This window comes from Gymnogyps californianus, chromosome 20 (assembly GCF_018139145.2).
Source record: "Gymnogyps californianus isolate 813 chromosome 20, ASM1813914v2, whole genome shotgun sequence".
Lineage (NCBI taxonomy): Eukaryota > Metazoa > Chordata > Aves > Accipitriformes > Cathartidae > Gymnogyps > Gymnogyps californianus.
This window is the reverse complement of record NC_059490.1, coordinates 9,634,187-9,651,669: the sequence shown is the minus strand read 5'-3', so window position 1 is coordinate 9,651,669 and position 17,483 is coordinate 9,634,187. Positions and strand designations below refer to the sequence as shown.

Below are 17,483 nucleotides of genomic sequence, written 5' to 3'. Positions count from 1 at the left end.
CTGTCAGGCCTTATCTTTATTGGCTTTTCCCAGTCTCCGTCCAAGTTTAAGAGGGGCCCTTTTATCTCGGAGCCCAGCACTCCGCCTGTTTACGCGGCCCGGCTCCGCCGCAGCGCTTCCCCGCGGCCCCGAGCGCCGGCGAGAAGCCCCCGGAGCCCCCGCAGCCCCGACGGGACGGGGCAGAGCTATCGGCCGGGCCGGGCTGCCCTCCCCGACGGGTCCCGGCCCTGCACGGTGGCAAAAAGCTGGGGGGGGGCGGAGAGGAGAAAGGGTCGGGGCTGGGGTGCTGCGGCCACATCTGAGATGAGCTGCCCGGGCCTCAGGCGGGAGCGCAGCCACGCGTGGGCGGCTCCCCCGCGGGGGCAGGCGGGCCCGGCCCGGCTCTCCCGGGCACAGCGGCTTTCCCCCGGGGCCGGAGGTGTCACGTCCCAGTTTCGCCGAGTGCCGCCGCCTGAGGAAGGACCGCGGGCCGGGCCGGGAGGGCCTGACCCGGGAGGTGGCCGTGCCCGGGGCTGGGCGGGGGGGGGGGGCAGGGGCTGGACGTGGCCCCCGGTGCTGCGAGCTAACGGTGCACCTCTCTCCCCCCAAGGAAATGCTCCAGGAGAAAAGCCTGTCTGAAACCGAGGAAGGGTTTCCAACAGCCCCCGCGCCCGGCCATGCGGACTCCTCCGCCGGCTCCCCCGTCCTCGGTGTAGCCGGGGGGAGCAGCACGCCGCTCAGCAGCCCGCAACTCCCCGACCCCGAGCAGGTACGCACCGCCCGGCCCCGCGTCCTGCCCGACGGCTTCACCCCTCGCTCTCCCCTCCAGCCCGGCCGGAGCGCGGGTGGCGGTGCCGGAGCCGGCCCTCCCGCGACCGCGCATCTCCCTCGGCCCCGACTCGGGGGGGAAATTGAGAGGAATTCGCATTTTCCTTTCCTTTTCTTTTCTTTTTTTTTTTTCATTTTTGCCCCGTGCAAAGCAGGCCGCCCCGCGCCCGCCGTCGGGTGCGGCAGGTCGGTAACGGCGAGCCCGAGCGCCGCAGAGCCGCGGCCATCGGGGCCCGTCGGGTGGCAGAGCCGCGGCCGCTCCTCCCGAGCGGGATCCGGCCCGGTGGTGGGTTTCGTTGGTTTTTTTTTTCCCCGCTAAATAAAACGCCGGGTCCGCCCGCGGCCTCTCGGCACATCGCGGCTTCTCTGCCTTCGCCCCCCGCGCCTCCGCGTTGCCCCCGGCATCCCGCGGAAAGGAACGGGCCCGCGCAGAAACCACGGCCTTGGACGCGCACGTTGCTGAGCGGATCCGGGTGTCCCCGCGGATGCTTCTGGCCCCGGTTTTTGGGAGCCCCAGGGCGACAGCGGGGCCCGTCTGCCCCATCGGGGCACGGAAACCCCTACGAAAAAAAAAAAAAAAGAAGAAGAAAAAAAAAATCCCTTTGGCCGCAGTGTCCCGCCTGGATGTGAAAGTCTGCAATTAAAACCGGCTTCAGTTTGTTTCTCTTATTTTTGGCAAAGAGCAGTGGAATTTTTGGGACTCCATCCTCCTCCGGCACAGGCAGGACCGAGGCTGGTGTGGCTTCGCCCGGCGCCTCGGCTGCGGCGCTGGTCCTGGGTGCGCAGCCACCGAGCCCCACTGCCCTTCCCGCGGCCCTGCCCAGCCCCTTTCCTAGGTTTTCTCAGTCATTTCTTGCTATTCTCATTATCTTTATTTTTCCAGACAATAGAAAATATCAAAGTCTATCTCCATGAGAAGGAGCTATGGAAGAAATTTCATGAAGCTGGCACCGAAATGATAATAACCAAAGCAGGCAGGTTAGTGAAAATTCCCGGTGAACGTGTATTGCTTCTGATCCATATGAAATGTCCCTGTTTGCCGAGACTGGGTTTTGCAGACCTACTGCCATCAGTGGCATTTTAAAAAATTATTATTGTGATTGCAGATTTCAGTAAGATCATTTTTTTCGGTGTAAACTGTGCATGTGTTTGAGTGTGGCAACGAGATTGTGGATGCAAGAAAGAGTTGCGGAGTCATTTGCTACATTTAGTCCCAATTCTCTTCGGTAATTCTTCATTTTATTATTTGTTTTTTTAAGGTGTTAGCATGATTGTGGCTCTACCTTTTTTTTTTTTTTTCCCAAAGCAAACCCCGCTCCCCTTTTCTGCACAGTGTACTAAGACCTATGCTGGGATATTTGCACCAAAATTTTAGCAATGCGAAGGCTTAGGCTATGCTTTTAATCTCACAACTGAAAGAGAGACAGGTACCACTTTTATCCTCTTAGGTGTGGGACAAAATTCTGCCTTCCCTTGGAAACAAACAATGATTTTTACCAAATCAGAGCCCCCTCAGCATGCACACGCAGGCCCGGGCGGGAAGGAGCTCAGCGGCTCGCAGAGGCTTCGCTTCCTCAGGGAACCCATCCCTGTGCCTGCTCAGGGTTCCCTTCCCACCCGGGCTGCTCAGGTGGGAGATGGCAGAGTTAATGTCAGAAAATTAAACATCAAAATGAAAGCTCAGACCATCACAAGCCCGTGAGTCAGATGGTTCCCAACAAAACTAGCCTGCTCCCACTGTGGGCACCAAAATATCTGTCCCTGGCTTCCATGGCAGCGGGCTCGCATCGCTGTTGCTGGAAAAGAAAAATTGCCAGGCTTAGGTACGAAAATCTGTTTAATTGTAACACAGCTTGCCACGCCCTGCGATTGCTGATTTTGCACCGTGCTAGAGAGCTGTGGAGGAGGACACTCAAATAACGGGGAGAAAGCAGAAAAAAAATCCCACAATCAGTATCCATGCGGTCTTTTTTCCCTGTGGTCCCTGATCCTTCGTGCAGGGCAGCCGGGGGGCTCGGGAGGGGCATCTTTTCTCCCCTGTTTTCGGCTTGCACTGCGAGACCCAGGCTCCAACCCCCGGCTTTGGATTTGGGGAGTGATGGGCGGTTTCCCTCTCCTTTCCCCCGTCCCCGGCAGTGCTGCTCTGTGCAGCAGCTGGCCAGTGTGGGAAGCTTTACTCTAATAACCAAGATATTCCCATTAGTCCCCCTGGAGAGGGGGTGTATGTCCCAGGGATCTTCAATTTGTTTGCTATTTGGCCTATTTATGAAGTGATTGTGCAGGTAATTCTGTCCTTATCACACTACATTTTGGTGTATAGAATCTTAGGGCTTGTTCTGTAGCGTCTACTGATGTGAAGAGCCGGATTCATTTTGATAGGTCTGCTACCTAAGTCAGCTAAGACTAGGGGATCAAGACCTCAAATATTTCACCCTTAATTTATAGTATCTGAGTGTGTCTGTGCGGGACGTGTAATATCTTTACCAAATTCTAGACCCTAAGCATCCCAAATGTGCATGTTATCTCTTTGTAAGTCTTAACGTGGATTGTTTAAACAAATCCATATGTATAGGGCTCAGTCCCACATTCTTTGTCCGGTGGAGCTGGCAGTGCACACGTAGTCACCTTTCATGAGCATGTGGATAGGACTGAGAGGATGGGGGGATTGACCCCAAGATGTACAAAACTTTGTTTTTTAAAGTTTTCTAAGCCAAATTCTCAATTTGTGAAAATCAGCGCAGCACCAGCAAGCTAACAGCATTTTTATTTTTTTAATAAATAATTTTTAATTAAAAAAAAAAAAGAAATGGCTGAAATGCTGATGAAACAGGATAGTCACTTCATTTCTTTTCTCTGCATCCGGCTGCAAATGGTGTCAAAATAAAGGGCGACATTTTTATCAGTGTTAGCAGTGAGCCCAAAGAGTAGCCAGCTCTGGAGCCCACGCAGCGGGACCGCAGCCCGCCGCGCTGCCGGCCGGGGGCGATGCTGCCGGGCTGGGGCTGAGCGGAGCCGCCGCCGGGGACCCGCCGGTGCCAGGGCCCGGCTCTGTCCCGCCCTGTCCCGGGCCGGGCTCTCCAGCAGCACCGAAAGCAAAAATGCACCAAATAATTAGTACGAGGACGGCAGAAAAATCGAGCGACTTAAATCCCGTGATCGCTTAAGTCTCTTCGGTCATACCGAGGGCCAGGCTGAGCCACTCGTGTCCGTGCTGAGACCGGGGCAGCCCAAAAGCAGGAATATGCCGTTAATCGTCATGCAAATGACGAAATGAAAATTATTACTTCATGCAGATTTTATTTTACCCAAGCTATTTAAATAAAGAGTAGCTATAATAAACCTCCTCTTGACCCAATTAAAAAAACGATGGTTAGTGGAGATTTGTATGCACTTGCATTTAGCATTGGGGGGGGCGGGGGAGAAGAGGGAAAACGGCTAATTGCAGGCACTAATTAGGACTCTAATCCCCCTCCCAGCAGGCACAGAGATGCCCCTGAATGCAGTTAGTTGAAATCACTTAAATGTCGGTCTGTCTGACCTCAAGGGGCACAAACGAGAAGAAATTGAAGCCTGATTTTTGAATTTCAAACAACAACAAAAAAAGTGACTTTAATGACAAGTTCACTCAATGGAGAGGAAATGTAAAGCTCAGCGGAAGCGTTAATTCCATGGCAATGGTGTAAAATAGCCTTTTTGTATAAACAAGGCAAATATTGATAACTTAGTGGGGGGGAGAGGGGGAGTCATTTGTTTCATTCTTTGTAGAGCTCCATAGAACGAGCCAACTATAAATTATCGAGAATTTAGGGCTGAGAATTACTTTGGGGGATTATTACTCCCTCTTAGGACTGATCTGTAGGAGATATTAGGGGAACACAGCAAGCTCAGCATTGAAATAGAAATCATGTTGTTGCCAAGAAAGCTTGATTTATAAAGTGGAAACATCTTTAAAATGCACTCGCTATCTTTTTAATGTTCGGCTGCTTCATTGTGGGAGGGAAAAAAAAAAGAGATTATTTTATATTAAAAGGATCATCAAAAGATAAAAAGTTTATGTTAACAAAGTTCCCTGAACTTTGCATAAAACCGCTCGCCTCCTTCAGACATAAAATCCTGCCCATCGCAGCGCCCAGAGGATGGGACGCTGGGCTCCATAAATCAGGACCTTTTCTTGTTCCTTCTATTTGAGGTTTGTTCTAATTACGAATTGCTGCTCCAGAGGATTTTCTGTTGACGGTTTTTAAAGGCTGAATTATATGCAGTGCAAAAAGTGCCCCGTCTTTGCCGTTGCCTGGAGCTGTAGATACCCAAGGGCTGCCTAAACCGGAGGGAAACGAGAAGAAAACCGGCCACGCGTGATTTCTTTAAGCGCTGGCCGTCGCGAGTGGCATTTTGCAGAGCGGCTTTTTCGGAAGGCAGCGTGGCTCGGGCGCTGCCGCCGGTTGCAGATGAAACCCCGCTGTTCGGGTGGCTGCGAGCCCAGCTCGCTCCTCCGAGCAGCCTCTCACGGCTGAGCCCCGGCGCGGCGGCTGCAGCCGCTCCCCGCTCCCCGGTCCCCGGTCCCCGGTCCCGCTCCCCGGTCCCTGTCCCGGTCCCCGTCCCCGCTCCCGCTCCCAGCGCTGCCAGTACGCCTTCCCGGGATGGATGAATGAGCCCAGCACCCACACCGAGCTGTGCATGCCCGTGTTTATAAATAAGGCTATAATTGTTCACAAATCCTCCCATTTATTAAAAAAAAAAAAAGGCATTTTCCGGTGAGGTCCTATTAAATCGAATTAATAAAATCAATGTAGATGGTAATAAAGGGGACAGGGTATATTAGAGGATGGAGATGCAGAAGTACATCTGAATTCCTCCCTTCGAGCAGCCCTGCTGTGCGGTGCATCGCTCTGGATGCGCTGTCGGGCTGCTCGGAGCCGCAGCCTGCAGCAAGGCGCACACCTTTCCTGCTGGAGTTCAGGCATTCCGCAGTGAAGAAGTTGTATGAGGGGTGGGTAAAGCAGAAAGCAAACGAGAGACTTCATTATAGATCTTGCTTTCCAATTCCATCTTCTTGCTCTCATGTGCTATTATTTAACTGAACAACTGTAATTTTTTTTTTAACCTTGTGGCAATCCCCACTTTGTCTCTCATAATTCTTTGTGAAATCTAATCTTCCAGACCTTATTTCTGCAGAAAGTTAATCTTTGCTTATACAGTCTTCCTGGCTCAGGATTCCTTTCTTTCTGTTAGTTTTTATTTAGCTCTAGCTGTTCCCTGTTTTTTTCCAAGGTGCCAGTCTTCGCAGCATTGCAGTTTCTATCCAGATATTGCCAGGGACAAACAATTTGATGAAGCTTATGGCTAATCAGTGAAAAATACCAGTTCACAGGATCTCTGGTCACATTTTTGTGAACAATTACTGAAGAGAAAATAATGTGTCATTCCTCTATGGTAGCATAACCGTCCCAGAGATGTGAACAGGAGGCTCAAGATACTGAGATTGAGTTTTGGCTGGAGTGCAGGATGTGCGCAGGTACAAAGATAGCTTCACTCTTTATGGTAGCAGGTTTTAAGAAGCATATGTAGGAAAATATTACACAGAAAAAAAAAATCAATAAAGCAGCTTGCATGTGTGGAAAAGACGCAAACCCCCTTTAGATGTTCACGTTTCATTTTAAGAGTGGCTTATTTCAGTTTTAAAAAATCTGTTCCTAATCAACTTTAGTAAACCAAAATAAAACTAGTTTTTAGGACATCAAGGTCTGAAGAAGTATAAATACTTTGGCTAAGCTGGTGCAGCTTTCCTCTGCGAATAATCCTTTAAAAGTTAAATTTTCCATGGCTCTGTAGGGCATATGGATGCCCAGTTCTCATTACAATTAAAAGGAAATATTTGTCCAGAATCTTTTGAGGCAGTTACAAGAATCTCTGCTAAAGGTTTTTGATCCAAAGGCAAACCTTAATATCCGAGATCAGCGATGGAATGCGAGCCGTCAATTTAAAACTTGGAAATAAAGTAGATATTTAAGGAATGTTTGATCTGCTTAGTCCTAAATTCGGGGTCCTGGAATTACCCTGTTCGGGCAAACTCCTGCTTTTAGAGAAAGGAGCAGGAGCAAGCTCCAATGGCTCTTGGCCGTGCTGCTAAAGATGTCGACAGCTTTGGCAAGGAAGACAGAGCTTGTGCATGCCGAGTCGGGCAGTGATGGGGTTTTAGTTTTTAATACGCTTCTCTGTTCAAACAGCAATCCTTGCTTTTAGTTTGTGAAAGACATGGGATGCCCATGGTTAAGGGTGTTCCTAAAGCTTTCCCTGCTCGTCCTTAGGCTGGAGCTGCAGCAGTGCTGGCCAGGGTTGCAGGGGAGGGTTTGGTCAAGCCCAGACCAGCTGGGGAAGATCCCCACCATCGCTTAGGCTCTGCCTTTGCCTCGAAGGCTCCTGGGCACAGGGGCTGCGGATCATCTCCTGGTCTGCACCGACGAGCTGGCGCATGGCCTGGCGCCGCTGCCAAGGCTGCCCAAGGCTCCTGCGAAAGCCCCTGCGGAGCCCACACGGCTGGAGGGGCTGCACTGCGGCGGGAGCCGGGCTGGCGAGGGAGCAAACCTGCCCTGAAATGCTGCAACGCTGGGTCGTTGGCCACGCTCTTGCACAGCTTCTCTCTGAGGTACCTTTGTGCTGTGCTGCTGGTGCTGCTGGTGCTGCCAGCACCCACCTCTCCCATCCTCCGGCATGTTGAGACCTTTTCTGCTCAACTTCAGTTACGGCAAAACAAAAGCACTGGAGAAGCATCCCACGGCAAGAAGCCTGCCCGTGTTTCGAGTTACCGTGGGGCAAAGAGAGGAAATGTTTCTAGATCATGAAAGCAGCCATCCAGCTAACCAAGTTCTCAAGTATGTGAGAAACAATGTTTTATTTAAAACTTAGATGCGCGAGCCAGAAGAAAAAAATACAACCTCGCCATTCCAAAATATAAAAGTCCCTTAACTGTCTGACCTTCTCATCACTAGGTCATGGTCCTGCCACCAGATAAATCTCTCCTATCTGTCCATAGCCTGAGAGTTCAATGTTGCTTGTGTTAGTGACAGTGAATTTGGGGCTGAAAAATGAACTACTGATGAGAACTCCTGTTGAACCTGTATTGTTTGTTATTCTGAGGCAAGGATCTGGCATGGGCTAATCCAGCACTTCAAAGTTAACTGCTCTTACTTTGTATACAGAGCGTCATAGCGGAGTGGCGTGGGTGATAAGAGAAATAAGGGACTGAGGGTTAGGATACACTGGGAAAATGGGACCCTGTTGAAAAACTCTTTGATCTCTTTAAAGTATTTTCTGAAAGCAAGAATCTATCAAAAAGGAAATGCCATTTAAAAGGCTAAAAGAAACAGCTGACATCCCCAAATTTGTTTTAATCTGCTCTGGAGAATATTATTTTTAAAGATGCGTTAAGTCAGTGGAAGAAATACTTGTCAAAAGAAGGGAAATTAGAAAAAAACCAGAAAGGTCATCAGAATGGAAAGGTGGTTCTTGAAGCCTCCGCACACCATTCCTTTCCCTCCTAACAATGAAGATGAGGAGAAGCATCCTTAAGCAGCCATGGCCAATTCTCAAAAGAATTTAGGGCCACATTAGTCATTATCAGGGATGTAGGCACGTCATCTGCCTCGGTGCTTTGAAACCATCACTGGAGGCATCTTGGCATGCCCAGCAGCTTCTGGGGAGGTGGTCTTTCAGCCATGATATGGCTTGTTAGCCAAGACGTTGAGTGATTCCTTGTTTTTCTGATCCTTTCACAACCTGATATGCCATAAGCATCACCTTTCCAGACAGCATGGTACAGGAGCTACTGAAAATCCAGTCGTTGCTTTACTTGACCACCCCAAACTCAAGGACTGTAAATTCGCTGTCTGTCTTTGGAAAGCTTTGTCTTCTTGAAACTCCTTTTGAAAACAGGACTTCAGCTGCTGAGCTGCTGAAGGGCTGGGGGACATTTTTACTCCCTGAAGGGACAGAAGGAAGCACTTGGTAGTAGCTGAAGCACCATCCACACCACAGGGACATGCAGTGAGCACCAAGTCCGCACATTTCCATGGGCTTCAGAGAGCACCGAGAGCCTTTGGTGAGGACGTGACTTGGGTTGCTCCAACAGGACTCAGGTGTCTTGTTTCCGTGCAGTTTTCTTTATGGAAATACCACTTGAGTTCCCCATGGCTTCCCTGCTTACCGTGTGCTGGTCAGAGAAACCCCTTCCCAGCTAATGCATCAGTAGGAGCATCAGAAATGATGTTTGCATCTAGGCAAGGAAGGTCAGATCAAATCCCTGTAAGCAGGAGGGTGGTGAGGCCCGAAGGGTTTGCAGGCGCCACCTCGTCACCCAGCAGTACCAAGGCATGAGCCAGTGTCCCTGGGACACACAGGTCCCGGCGTGCAGTGTTAGCGCGGGGCAGTCGGTGCTCAGATGGGTGCTTTGAGCTCTTTGATCAGCTCTGACGCTCTCGGCTTTTCTGGCTGCACTGGATTGCTGTCCCCTCCCCAAAAAATAAGACTTTATTGGACCTGGGAACCTTGCAGTCACCCAGGTCTCCAGGACCAACCAGGCCTGTTCGTATGGGGATTAAAACACAAGATGCCCACAAAGTGGCCAAGCCAGGGGAGCCTGAAAGGCTGGGAACTGCTGCCCCAAACGAAAGCAAAGCTTTCCTCTTATCGCTCTCTTCCAAATCCAACCAACCAATTACACATTAATTAAACTTTGTTTGAACATAATAGAAGCTTTGGCTCCATGTCAGTAACTGCTCCATGGTTAAGGGGATTGGATAGTAATAGAATAAATAAATAAACAAGAGATGCTTATTCTAACAGTTCATTTTAAAACAATTTGTGAATATCATGTAGAGATAAAATGTGCCTAGCATAAACTTAGCTAAGCAATGACTGCTTCATTATCAGAACAAATAATTCACTCGCACATCATCTTTGAAGCTTGGGAGGGCCACAGAATTGTGCTGCTTGTTTATTTTCCTGGCTTTTACTGTTTTTGCTACATTTCATCTGCACAGAGCTGTGGGGAAGGGTTTAGCCGGGGCTGTGGCAGCGCGGTGCCAAGCCCCAGCGACGCTGCTCCCACCGCCCGCAGTCCCCAGAGCCAGGCTCAGCCCCTCTGCCCTCTCCAGGGCATCACCCTGCACTTCAGCCCCCAGCGACCGGGTGCCAGACGGTGGTATTTTAATGCCGTATCAGATGTCCAGCTTGCACAGGAGTGAGGCACCGTAGCCTTTCTCCCGTGATCGCTTTCTTTGAGGGCAGCTTTCTCGTGTGAATGTAAAAACTGATTTAAGTTTTCCCCTCCGAAGGGCAGCGAGAGCTGCTGCCATCGCACAGCAGCGCTGTGCCCCTGCCAGTGCAGGCAGGGAGGTAGAAACGTGCCTGTCAGAGCCACTAAACCCAGCAGAGAAGTTGGAGGGGTGCAGGAGACCATCAGGACGGTGCTGAGGAGCCTGGACGGTCCCTTCTTCACTGGCTTGAGCTGGAGGGAGGGAGAAGTGGGTTTTGAACGTGTCCAAAATTGGAGTCTTACTGAGTTGGTGTTTTGCAGAAGGAGACGCTGTCGGGGCTGATGCTTGGCTGCTTGTGCTGCGTCCCCCGTGCATCGCCGGCTGTCACACAGGCACGCCGTGGTCTGGTGGCCGGTCCTTGGGTGGGCAGGGGAGCTGCGGGGCTGGTGGTGGCTCTGTGGCTCCCGCTCACTGAGCTGGCTGCCCCGTGTTGGCTGGGAGCGGGCATCGCACCTAACGTGTGCTGGTGGGTTAGACACGCACTTTGTGTGGCTTTCAAAAAAATGAGCATAAAGGGGAAGAAATTGGTCCGGTCCTGGACTCCCCCACCCCAGGGATGGCGGTGGCGTTTGCACGTTCACGGCACTCGCTGCGGCCCCCAGACACCGTGTCCGACTGGGCTTTGGGTCTGAACAAAAGATGATGAGACCAGGAATTGCTGCTCTTAATCTCCTGATTACTGGTGTCTTAAACTTCACCTAACAGTTGGTTTATCCTGTGCTGCACATGTGCCCAACGCTTAACCTCCCTGAGCTTCCCCGTTTGCACAGCCGCAGCAGGGCTGCAGCCGCCCTTGGCGCAGGAGGTGTCGCTGAGGATCAGATGCCGCCTGCTTGGACACTCTTCCTGGGAAGCCCCAAATTCCCAGTTTTTGTAACCAGTTTCCATGCAGCGAAGCTCTCACCCGGTTTGGAGTCGTGCGTGGCAGCGGGAAGGAGGGTGGGTAAAATGTGGATCTGCCCGGGTCTTGCTTTAGACCTCCCACCAAAGCCAGGCTGAGCTTTCCCAGAGCTTGGCAAGACATTGGCAAGTTTTTATTGCCACTGCTGGTCCCTGAGCAATAGATGATGAAGCAAGCTATTGTCAGGGAAAGCTGGCCGAAGCGAAGCATCCTCTGCGGAGACGCCCATCCGCCCGACAGCTCCTGCCTGCAGAGATTTGGCAGAGGGGCCGGTTATGCAAAGCTACTACTGAGTGTAGAGCCCATGGCTGTGAGTAGCTCCATTGACCTGTAGTAAATTTGGGGAAGCAGGCAGGTTTTTGGCCCCTTCCCAGGGCTGATGGGGAGCTGTATAGACCCACTGTAGGCATGGCCTCGCTCCTGCAGCGGGCTGGTGCAGCCCGGTGCCTCCGCCGTGGTTTTTTGCTCCCCTCTTTCAAACGGGACATTTAATAAGGGCCAGGACATGATATTAGGTGCTCTCTCTTGCTTTTTTTTTTAAATTGAAACTCTATGACTGCATTTTCTTGGACCCAGCTCTTCGGTTTGTCATGCCTTCCCACCAGAAATGCACAACCCATGTTTGTATCGTATTGCAAAGAGATATTTACTAAATGAGTCTCTGCCAAGGGGTTGAGAAATATGTTTTCATTAAGAAAATTAAACTGACAAGTCCCTGGACAGCACATTAGTTGCATATTTTTTTTTAAGGCCAAAATGCAGCAGCTAATAATAATGATGAAATGTCCGTGCACAGCCAAATTACTAAAATCTACCCCGTGTTTTCCTGGAAAAGAATGCGGAGAGTTGGCAAACTTGGTTGTAGCTGGGTCTGTCGACTGCTGAGTACAATGCTACCACTGCAAGATAGCGAGCAGTTTGCAAGTTAAGCAACACCTTCAATCAGATGTGAGTCCCCATTTGTTATCCTTAAAGAATTTCAGCTGTATATATTATAGTAGTACTTTGGCTCTTTGTATTTATTTTAGAGGGCTATACTAAAGAACATTATAAACTCAGGCATGTCCATGCTATATGAACTCCATATGCTGAAGCTTAATTTTAAATGCCATTAAAAAAGCACTTAACATTTACAATATATCAGTCCAGCTACTTTAGCAGCTTGGATGTACTACAGTAAATGAAATGATTGAGAAAAAAAGAAATTCAGAAGCTAGATGTTATAAAAATCCCCGATGCAGGACGTTCGCCTGGTACGACGCAGTAACTGTCAAATCGTGTCCATATAATTTCTGGTTTTTAATCAATTTCTCCTCTTTTTTTTGTTTAATTTTTAAATGTCATTTTAAGGCCTAATTTTTTAAAAAAATCTTGGCATTCAGATTGGATTCCTTATGCAATTTTTTTCAATGTGTGAATTGGGCTGTGTATTCGCAAATTGAAATGTCCTACTGTATTTATCCAGGTGCTTACCTGTAGGAGGACAAGGTTAAGAGGAGTACAGAGTTTATGAATAAAAATCAAATACGGACATTGGTAAACCACCCCTTTTTAGTCCCGGCTAATTACATGGTAAACATCTGGAATTTATGCAGGGCGGTTAAAAGAGTCAATTGAAATGATTTCGAACAGGGCCCATTTTGTTGCCTTCTCCCCAAGCAGCGACAAAATGGTGCTGCAGACCTGGGCCAGCTCGGCCGGGCGCGGGGGCAACGCGCCGGGGAAGGAGGGATAAAGGGCAGGGGGCAAAGCGGCCTTGACGTCCGATGGAGAAACGACATCAGGATTTGGGCCCTTGTTAATTAGGGTAATTAAAATGGCTCCGGGATGTAGCAATTCTCATCCTCCTTCCCCTTACGCTGGTGGAAAGGAGAATTTTCTGCTCTGGGTAGTTGCTTGAAGGCTGTGGTGAGCCAGTTTGCTCAATTGACTTGTTTTTTTTACTGGATGAGGAGGAGGTTGGGAAGATGGAGCCAAGAAAATAGTTACTCTGAGGATGTAAAGTGCCTGATCCTGCAAATCCTGGCTCCTGCTGCAGTCTCGAGGGCTCGGGAAGCCCATGGCAGTGCCTGTACCCATCAGGGCCACCTCTTTTGGATCGCAAGACCAGACTGTGATGGTATATACTGGTTTCACGGCCATAGCTTTATAAAAAATATTCTTTAATATTGCAAAGATTATTTAGATATGTAAGATATATATAAATGTTCTTTAATGATACACTGGTTTATGTGATGTTCCCTGTTTGGTGTTGGTTGCTACGTGTCCACTAAAGTCAATGGTAAATCGGTGGGATGGGCGCATTTTCAGCAGGGAGCTCTGCAGTGCTCCTGGCTCAAACAAGGTTTAACAGGCGTGCTGTGAATTTGGGAAATTCGGGAAGGCCAGAGGAGCGTGGCTGCCCACACCACCGCAGGGTTTAACCCTTAGTCTCCCCCCAGGCTTTACTGATCCTCAGTTTTCAGTCTGTTGAAGGAAACACAGGTTCGGCTACTGCATAGGAGTAGTGGTGGGACTTGGTGTCATGGACATTGGGAATGTGTGAATGAGAAAGCTGTGTGTGCTTATTTTCTTCTGAAGTGTAGTCAGATCTCATGGCTTTTCATCCACTTTCATGGCAACAAGAAATCTGCATTTTTGAGGCTGCCATAAGCCACGTGGAGCTTCCTGGGGTAGTGAGGGCTCTCTGTCCGAGCCTCCCATAAGGAGGGATGTGCTGACCCCCTCCATATCTCTCTCTACACACACCTTTTCCTGGCACTGGCCCATAACATATACCCTCATCTGTATTTGTGCCCCATTTTGCACTAGCCCTGTGCAGCCCATGCGCTGGAAAGGGTGAGTTTAATTCAGGTGACGTATAAGCGGCGCTAGTGTTTTGTAGCTCATCTGTCCGAGCGTGAATTCATCACATGGTGGATCTGCCTTTTGGGGCGCTGCTCCAAGTTTCCATCAGTTCCAGTGCTGCTCCAGGTTGCTCACTAACGTGTTAACCCTTTGCTTTTCCTAAGGAGGATGTTTCCTAGTTACAAGGTTAAAGTGACCGGAATGAACCCCAAGACCAAGTACATCCTGTTGATCGACATCGTCCCGGCTGACGACCACCGGTATAAATTCTGTGACAATAAATGGTAAGAGAACATTTCTGTTTGCCTTCTTTTCCATTAGAAAATTGCAATTGGATCGACCATTAGCTGTGCGAACTCAGAAACCAACATAAATACCTTCCCACGGGAGGGATGCCAACATCCCAGAGCTCTCTTTTGTGGAGCAGCGATAGATACAAGAGCCAATGGCTGGAAGTTAAAACCAGACAAACATAAAATAAAATATTCTTAACAGGCTGGGTGATTAACTGCTGAAACAAACTGCTGATGGAGGTGGTAGATTGTTCATTTCCAAAGCGCTTAAGATTGGATGTCTTTTCAGAGGAGATGCTTTAGGCCAAGCATAGGTTATCTGGCCATGTGCAGGTGTAAGAGGGTAAAGCCACAGCCTCCAGTCCAGAGGCTGGACTAGATGATCTAATGGTCCATTTTGGCCTTAAAAATTAGGTATCTACATGAGTCAAGAAAAGTTTTAAATTCCTTTCTTCTATAGCAATATTTTGCTTTTAGGTGATCAGCTGTAAAGCAAGACGTGGAGTGGTTTACTCAAAGCCTTGGTTCAGCCACGCTGATCCGGCAGACGAAGGGAGCAGCGATTCCCCCTACTGCAGTCCAATGCCCGATCCAGTTTAGAGTTTTTTTTCTTTTAATTCATTCTTCCTCTGGAGTTCCTTCTGTTACTCTTTCCTTCCCTGTGCCTTTGACAGTAAAGTTACTTACCCGAGGGGCAGCTATGATTTTTGCTTTCTGACAAAGGAAGCATGTTGTTGTGTTCTCTTTTGATTTTTACCCCCAAATACGCCCAGCAGCCTCCCTCACTGCGACTGTTCGCTGTGCTTTTCCCAAACCCTTCCACCGACTGCTGCCTGGTGAAAAGACGAGCAATGGAAAACTTCATAGTCATCTTAATGGGAACGAGCCTGGTGACATCCTATAAAACTGTAATAATTTACTTGCACATTAGGGCTCCTCTAGTTTTAAAAAATCTCTTTTCCGCTCGCTTTTGTCCTGGAGTGCCGCTGGGTAGGAGGAGTGGACTGAGGGCCTCTGCGGCACGGCGGCCACTTTGTGTTTTAACCATTAAGCCCTAGATGATGGATAGTTGTTAACTCCATTTAATTTAGCTTTTGCCAGCCCTAGAGCTGTTTCCCCTTTTCATTTTACTGCTGCTGGAAAGTCTCTGTTGTTTTTGGTAACATTGCTTTTATTGGTGTTTTATAAGAGGAGAACAATGCACAGTAAAGGGGGAGTTGCCATTAAGTGATGTCTCATGGCTGGGTTTTGTGTTCGTGAGAGTTGGTGGTGGTGTTGAAGCGAGGGCAAGGGGAGCTGGCAGAAGGGTACGAGGGGCAGCACCGTGTGCCAGCACGCAGCTCCGGAGCGGGGAGCAGCCCCTTCCCACCAGAGCTGCCGCCCGGCTGGGGGCTGTGGGAGCCCTGCACGGCTGCAGAGGGTGCACCCACGCCAGTACCTGCTCCTGCTCACAGGTACCTTCTCCTGGGGAAGTGTGTGAGACCGTCTTCCCCTTGTAGAATGGCCTTTGAAGGCTTCATCCTCTCCAAAAGTGCAGACGAGCTTTCCTCCTTGACCAATGCCAACACAATTGCCAGGTAGAGACACTGCCCCAAGGAAATACCACGCAGGAGCAGAGACGAGGTTACTCGGCCAGCCTGTGATGCTGAAACGAGGAGCCCTGAAACCCCACGAGCAGCAGGAGCCTCTCCGAGCCCCCGTGCCCCAGTGCACCCCCCCAGGGCTGGCGGGAGGGTTGCTGGGTTGAGTTCAAGGACAAAACGCTCTCCTACGTCTGGGCTGGTGAGCGCTGCCGAGGTGATGCAATCTGTATCCGCTGTGTTTGCAGGATGGTGGCCGGGAAGGCAGAGCCGGCCATGCCGGGGCGGCTGTACGTGCACCCCGACTCACCGGCCACGGGAGCGCACTGGATGCGGCAGCTGGTGTCATTTCAGAAGCTAAAACTCACCAACAACCACCTGGATCCCTTTGGACATGTAAGAGAGACGTTCTGCAAGGGTTTTGGTTAGACGTGGGCCCGCGACGCTGAATTTGTGTCTGGACTGGGATGCTGGTTGGGATATCGCAGTTAATTTAATAATGAGGAGCAACATTTATTTTGTGCTGCCAGTGCTGCTGGGTGGGGAGTGTTTAATGCTGAGGGAGGGGGGCCGCGGTTGCTGCCTGCGTGCTTCCCCTGCTCTTGGAAATGCAGCCTCTGACTTGCTCGGTCGTGTCCTGCCGGATGCCACCGACCTTTTATTTTCTGCCCAGGAACTTTCCAGGCAGCGCTGTGGGATTTTCAGCCCGGCTGTTGCTGCGTGCAGTACATACAGCTCGCAGAAACAGGTTGCATAAACTCATGATTTTCCGAGCTGGCTTTGGCAGCTCTATAAAAGATGAAGTATTTTATTTGGAAAATCTTAATTCATGTGTATTGCGAATGCAGAAGTGGGAAGTACACAGTTATCTACCACAGTGCATTTAATAACTTAGCACAAGGGCCCTTCCAGCCTGCTAGGCAAATGAGTGCTTAGATAATGTGTATAAAAATACAGACCTGTCAGGTTTGCACTGTCTGAGCTGAAAGTCACGTGAAAATAAACAAAGCTTGCTCGCTGGAGGAAGGGAAGATAGAGTTTAAAATCCTTTTAGGTTTAGTGCCATCAGCTCCTCCTAGTACCACAGGTAAGAGAATCTACTTTGTATCATCAAACGCGGTTTTTAACCTGCCAGTCTTTTAAGTAGCAGCAGTTTGGGGGGTGAGGGAGGCTGTGAAAAAGTCCTGAAGAAGCGTGCGGAGGGAGAAGGGGTGTATCTGTCTTGCTCAAAATGGTCATGCATCAAGCTTTTAAAGAGCAGGTTTTCACGTGGAGCCAATGGTCCTGATGCCACCTAAAAGCCATACATAAAGCGCGATGCTGACAAAGCTAAATCAGACAGAGCTTTATGTGGTTGACTCTAGAGGCAGGGTGACCCTACTAGCTTAAAACACTGTGAAAAATGCAGAGTTTTTCCTGCATTCGTAATTTTCTGCAAATTTCGAACTTCAAAAAGCAAGTGCGCCTATCCCGCGTGTCACTGCCGCGGTGCCGCGGCAGAGCCGGCTCCGGCAGCGTGACACGGTGATAACCCAGCCCCGCGCGAAGCCGTCAGCTGCGCCGGGCACTGACCCTCTTCCCCAACCTACTGACCCCGGTGAAACATGTGTGAACTTCAAAGGCTAATCAGGACCATTTAATGCTGACATTATTAATCACAGGCGATCTCGCCCCTTCACTCTTCTTTAAGGGGGAAAGCACCACGGAAATGAAATGAAAACAACTGCGTTAAGGGTTGCCC

General features: G+C 49.9%; 1 protein-coding gene across 1 annotated transcript in view; it reads left to right on the top strand.

The window, feature by feature from the left end:
- The first annotated feature begins 577 nt into the window (after positions 1 to 577).
- TBX4 (T-box transcription factor 4) overlaps positions 578 to 17,483 on the top strand; it is a 35,742-nt gene continuing 18,836 nt past the window's right edge. The window contains exons 1-4 of the mRNA XM_050908951.1: positions 578 to 748; positions 1,691 to 1,785; positions 14,034 to 14,153; positions 15,991 to 16,138. Of these exons, the coding sequence (XP_050764908.1) occupies positions 593 to 748; positions 1,691 to 1,785; positions 14,034 to 14,153; positions 15,991 to 16,138 (519 nt within the window). The 5' untranslated portion in view covers positions 578 to 592. The remainder of the gene's footprint in view (positions 749 to 1,690; positions 1,786 to 14,033; positions 14,154 to 15,990; positions 16,139 to 17,483) is intronic.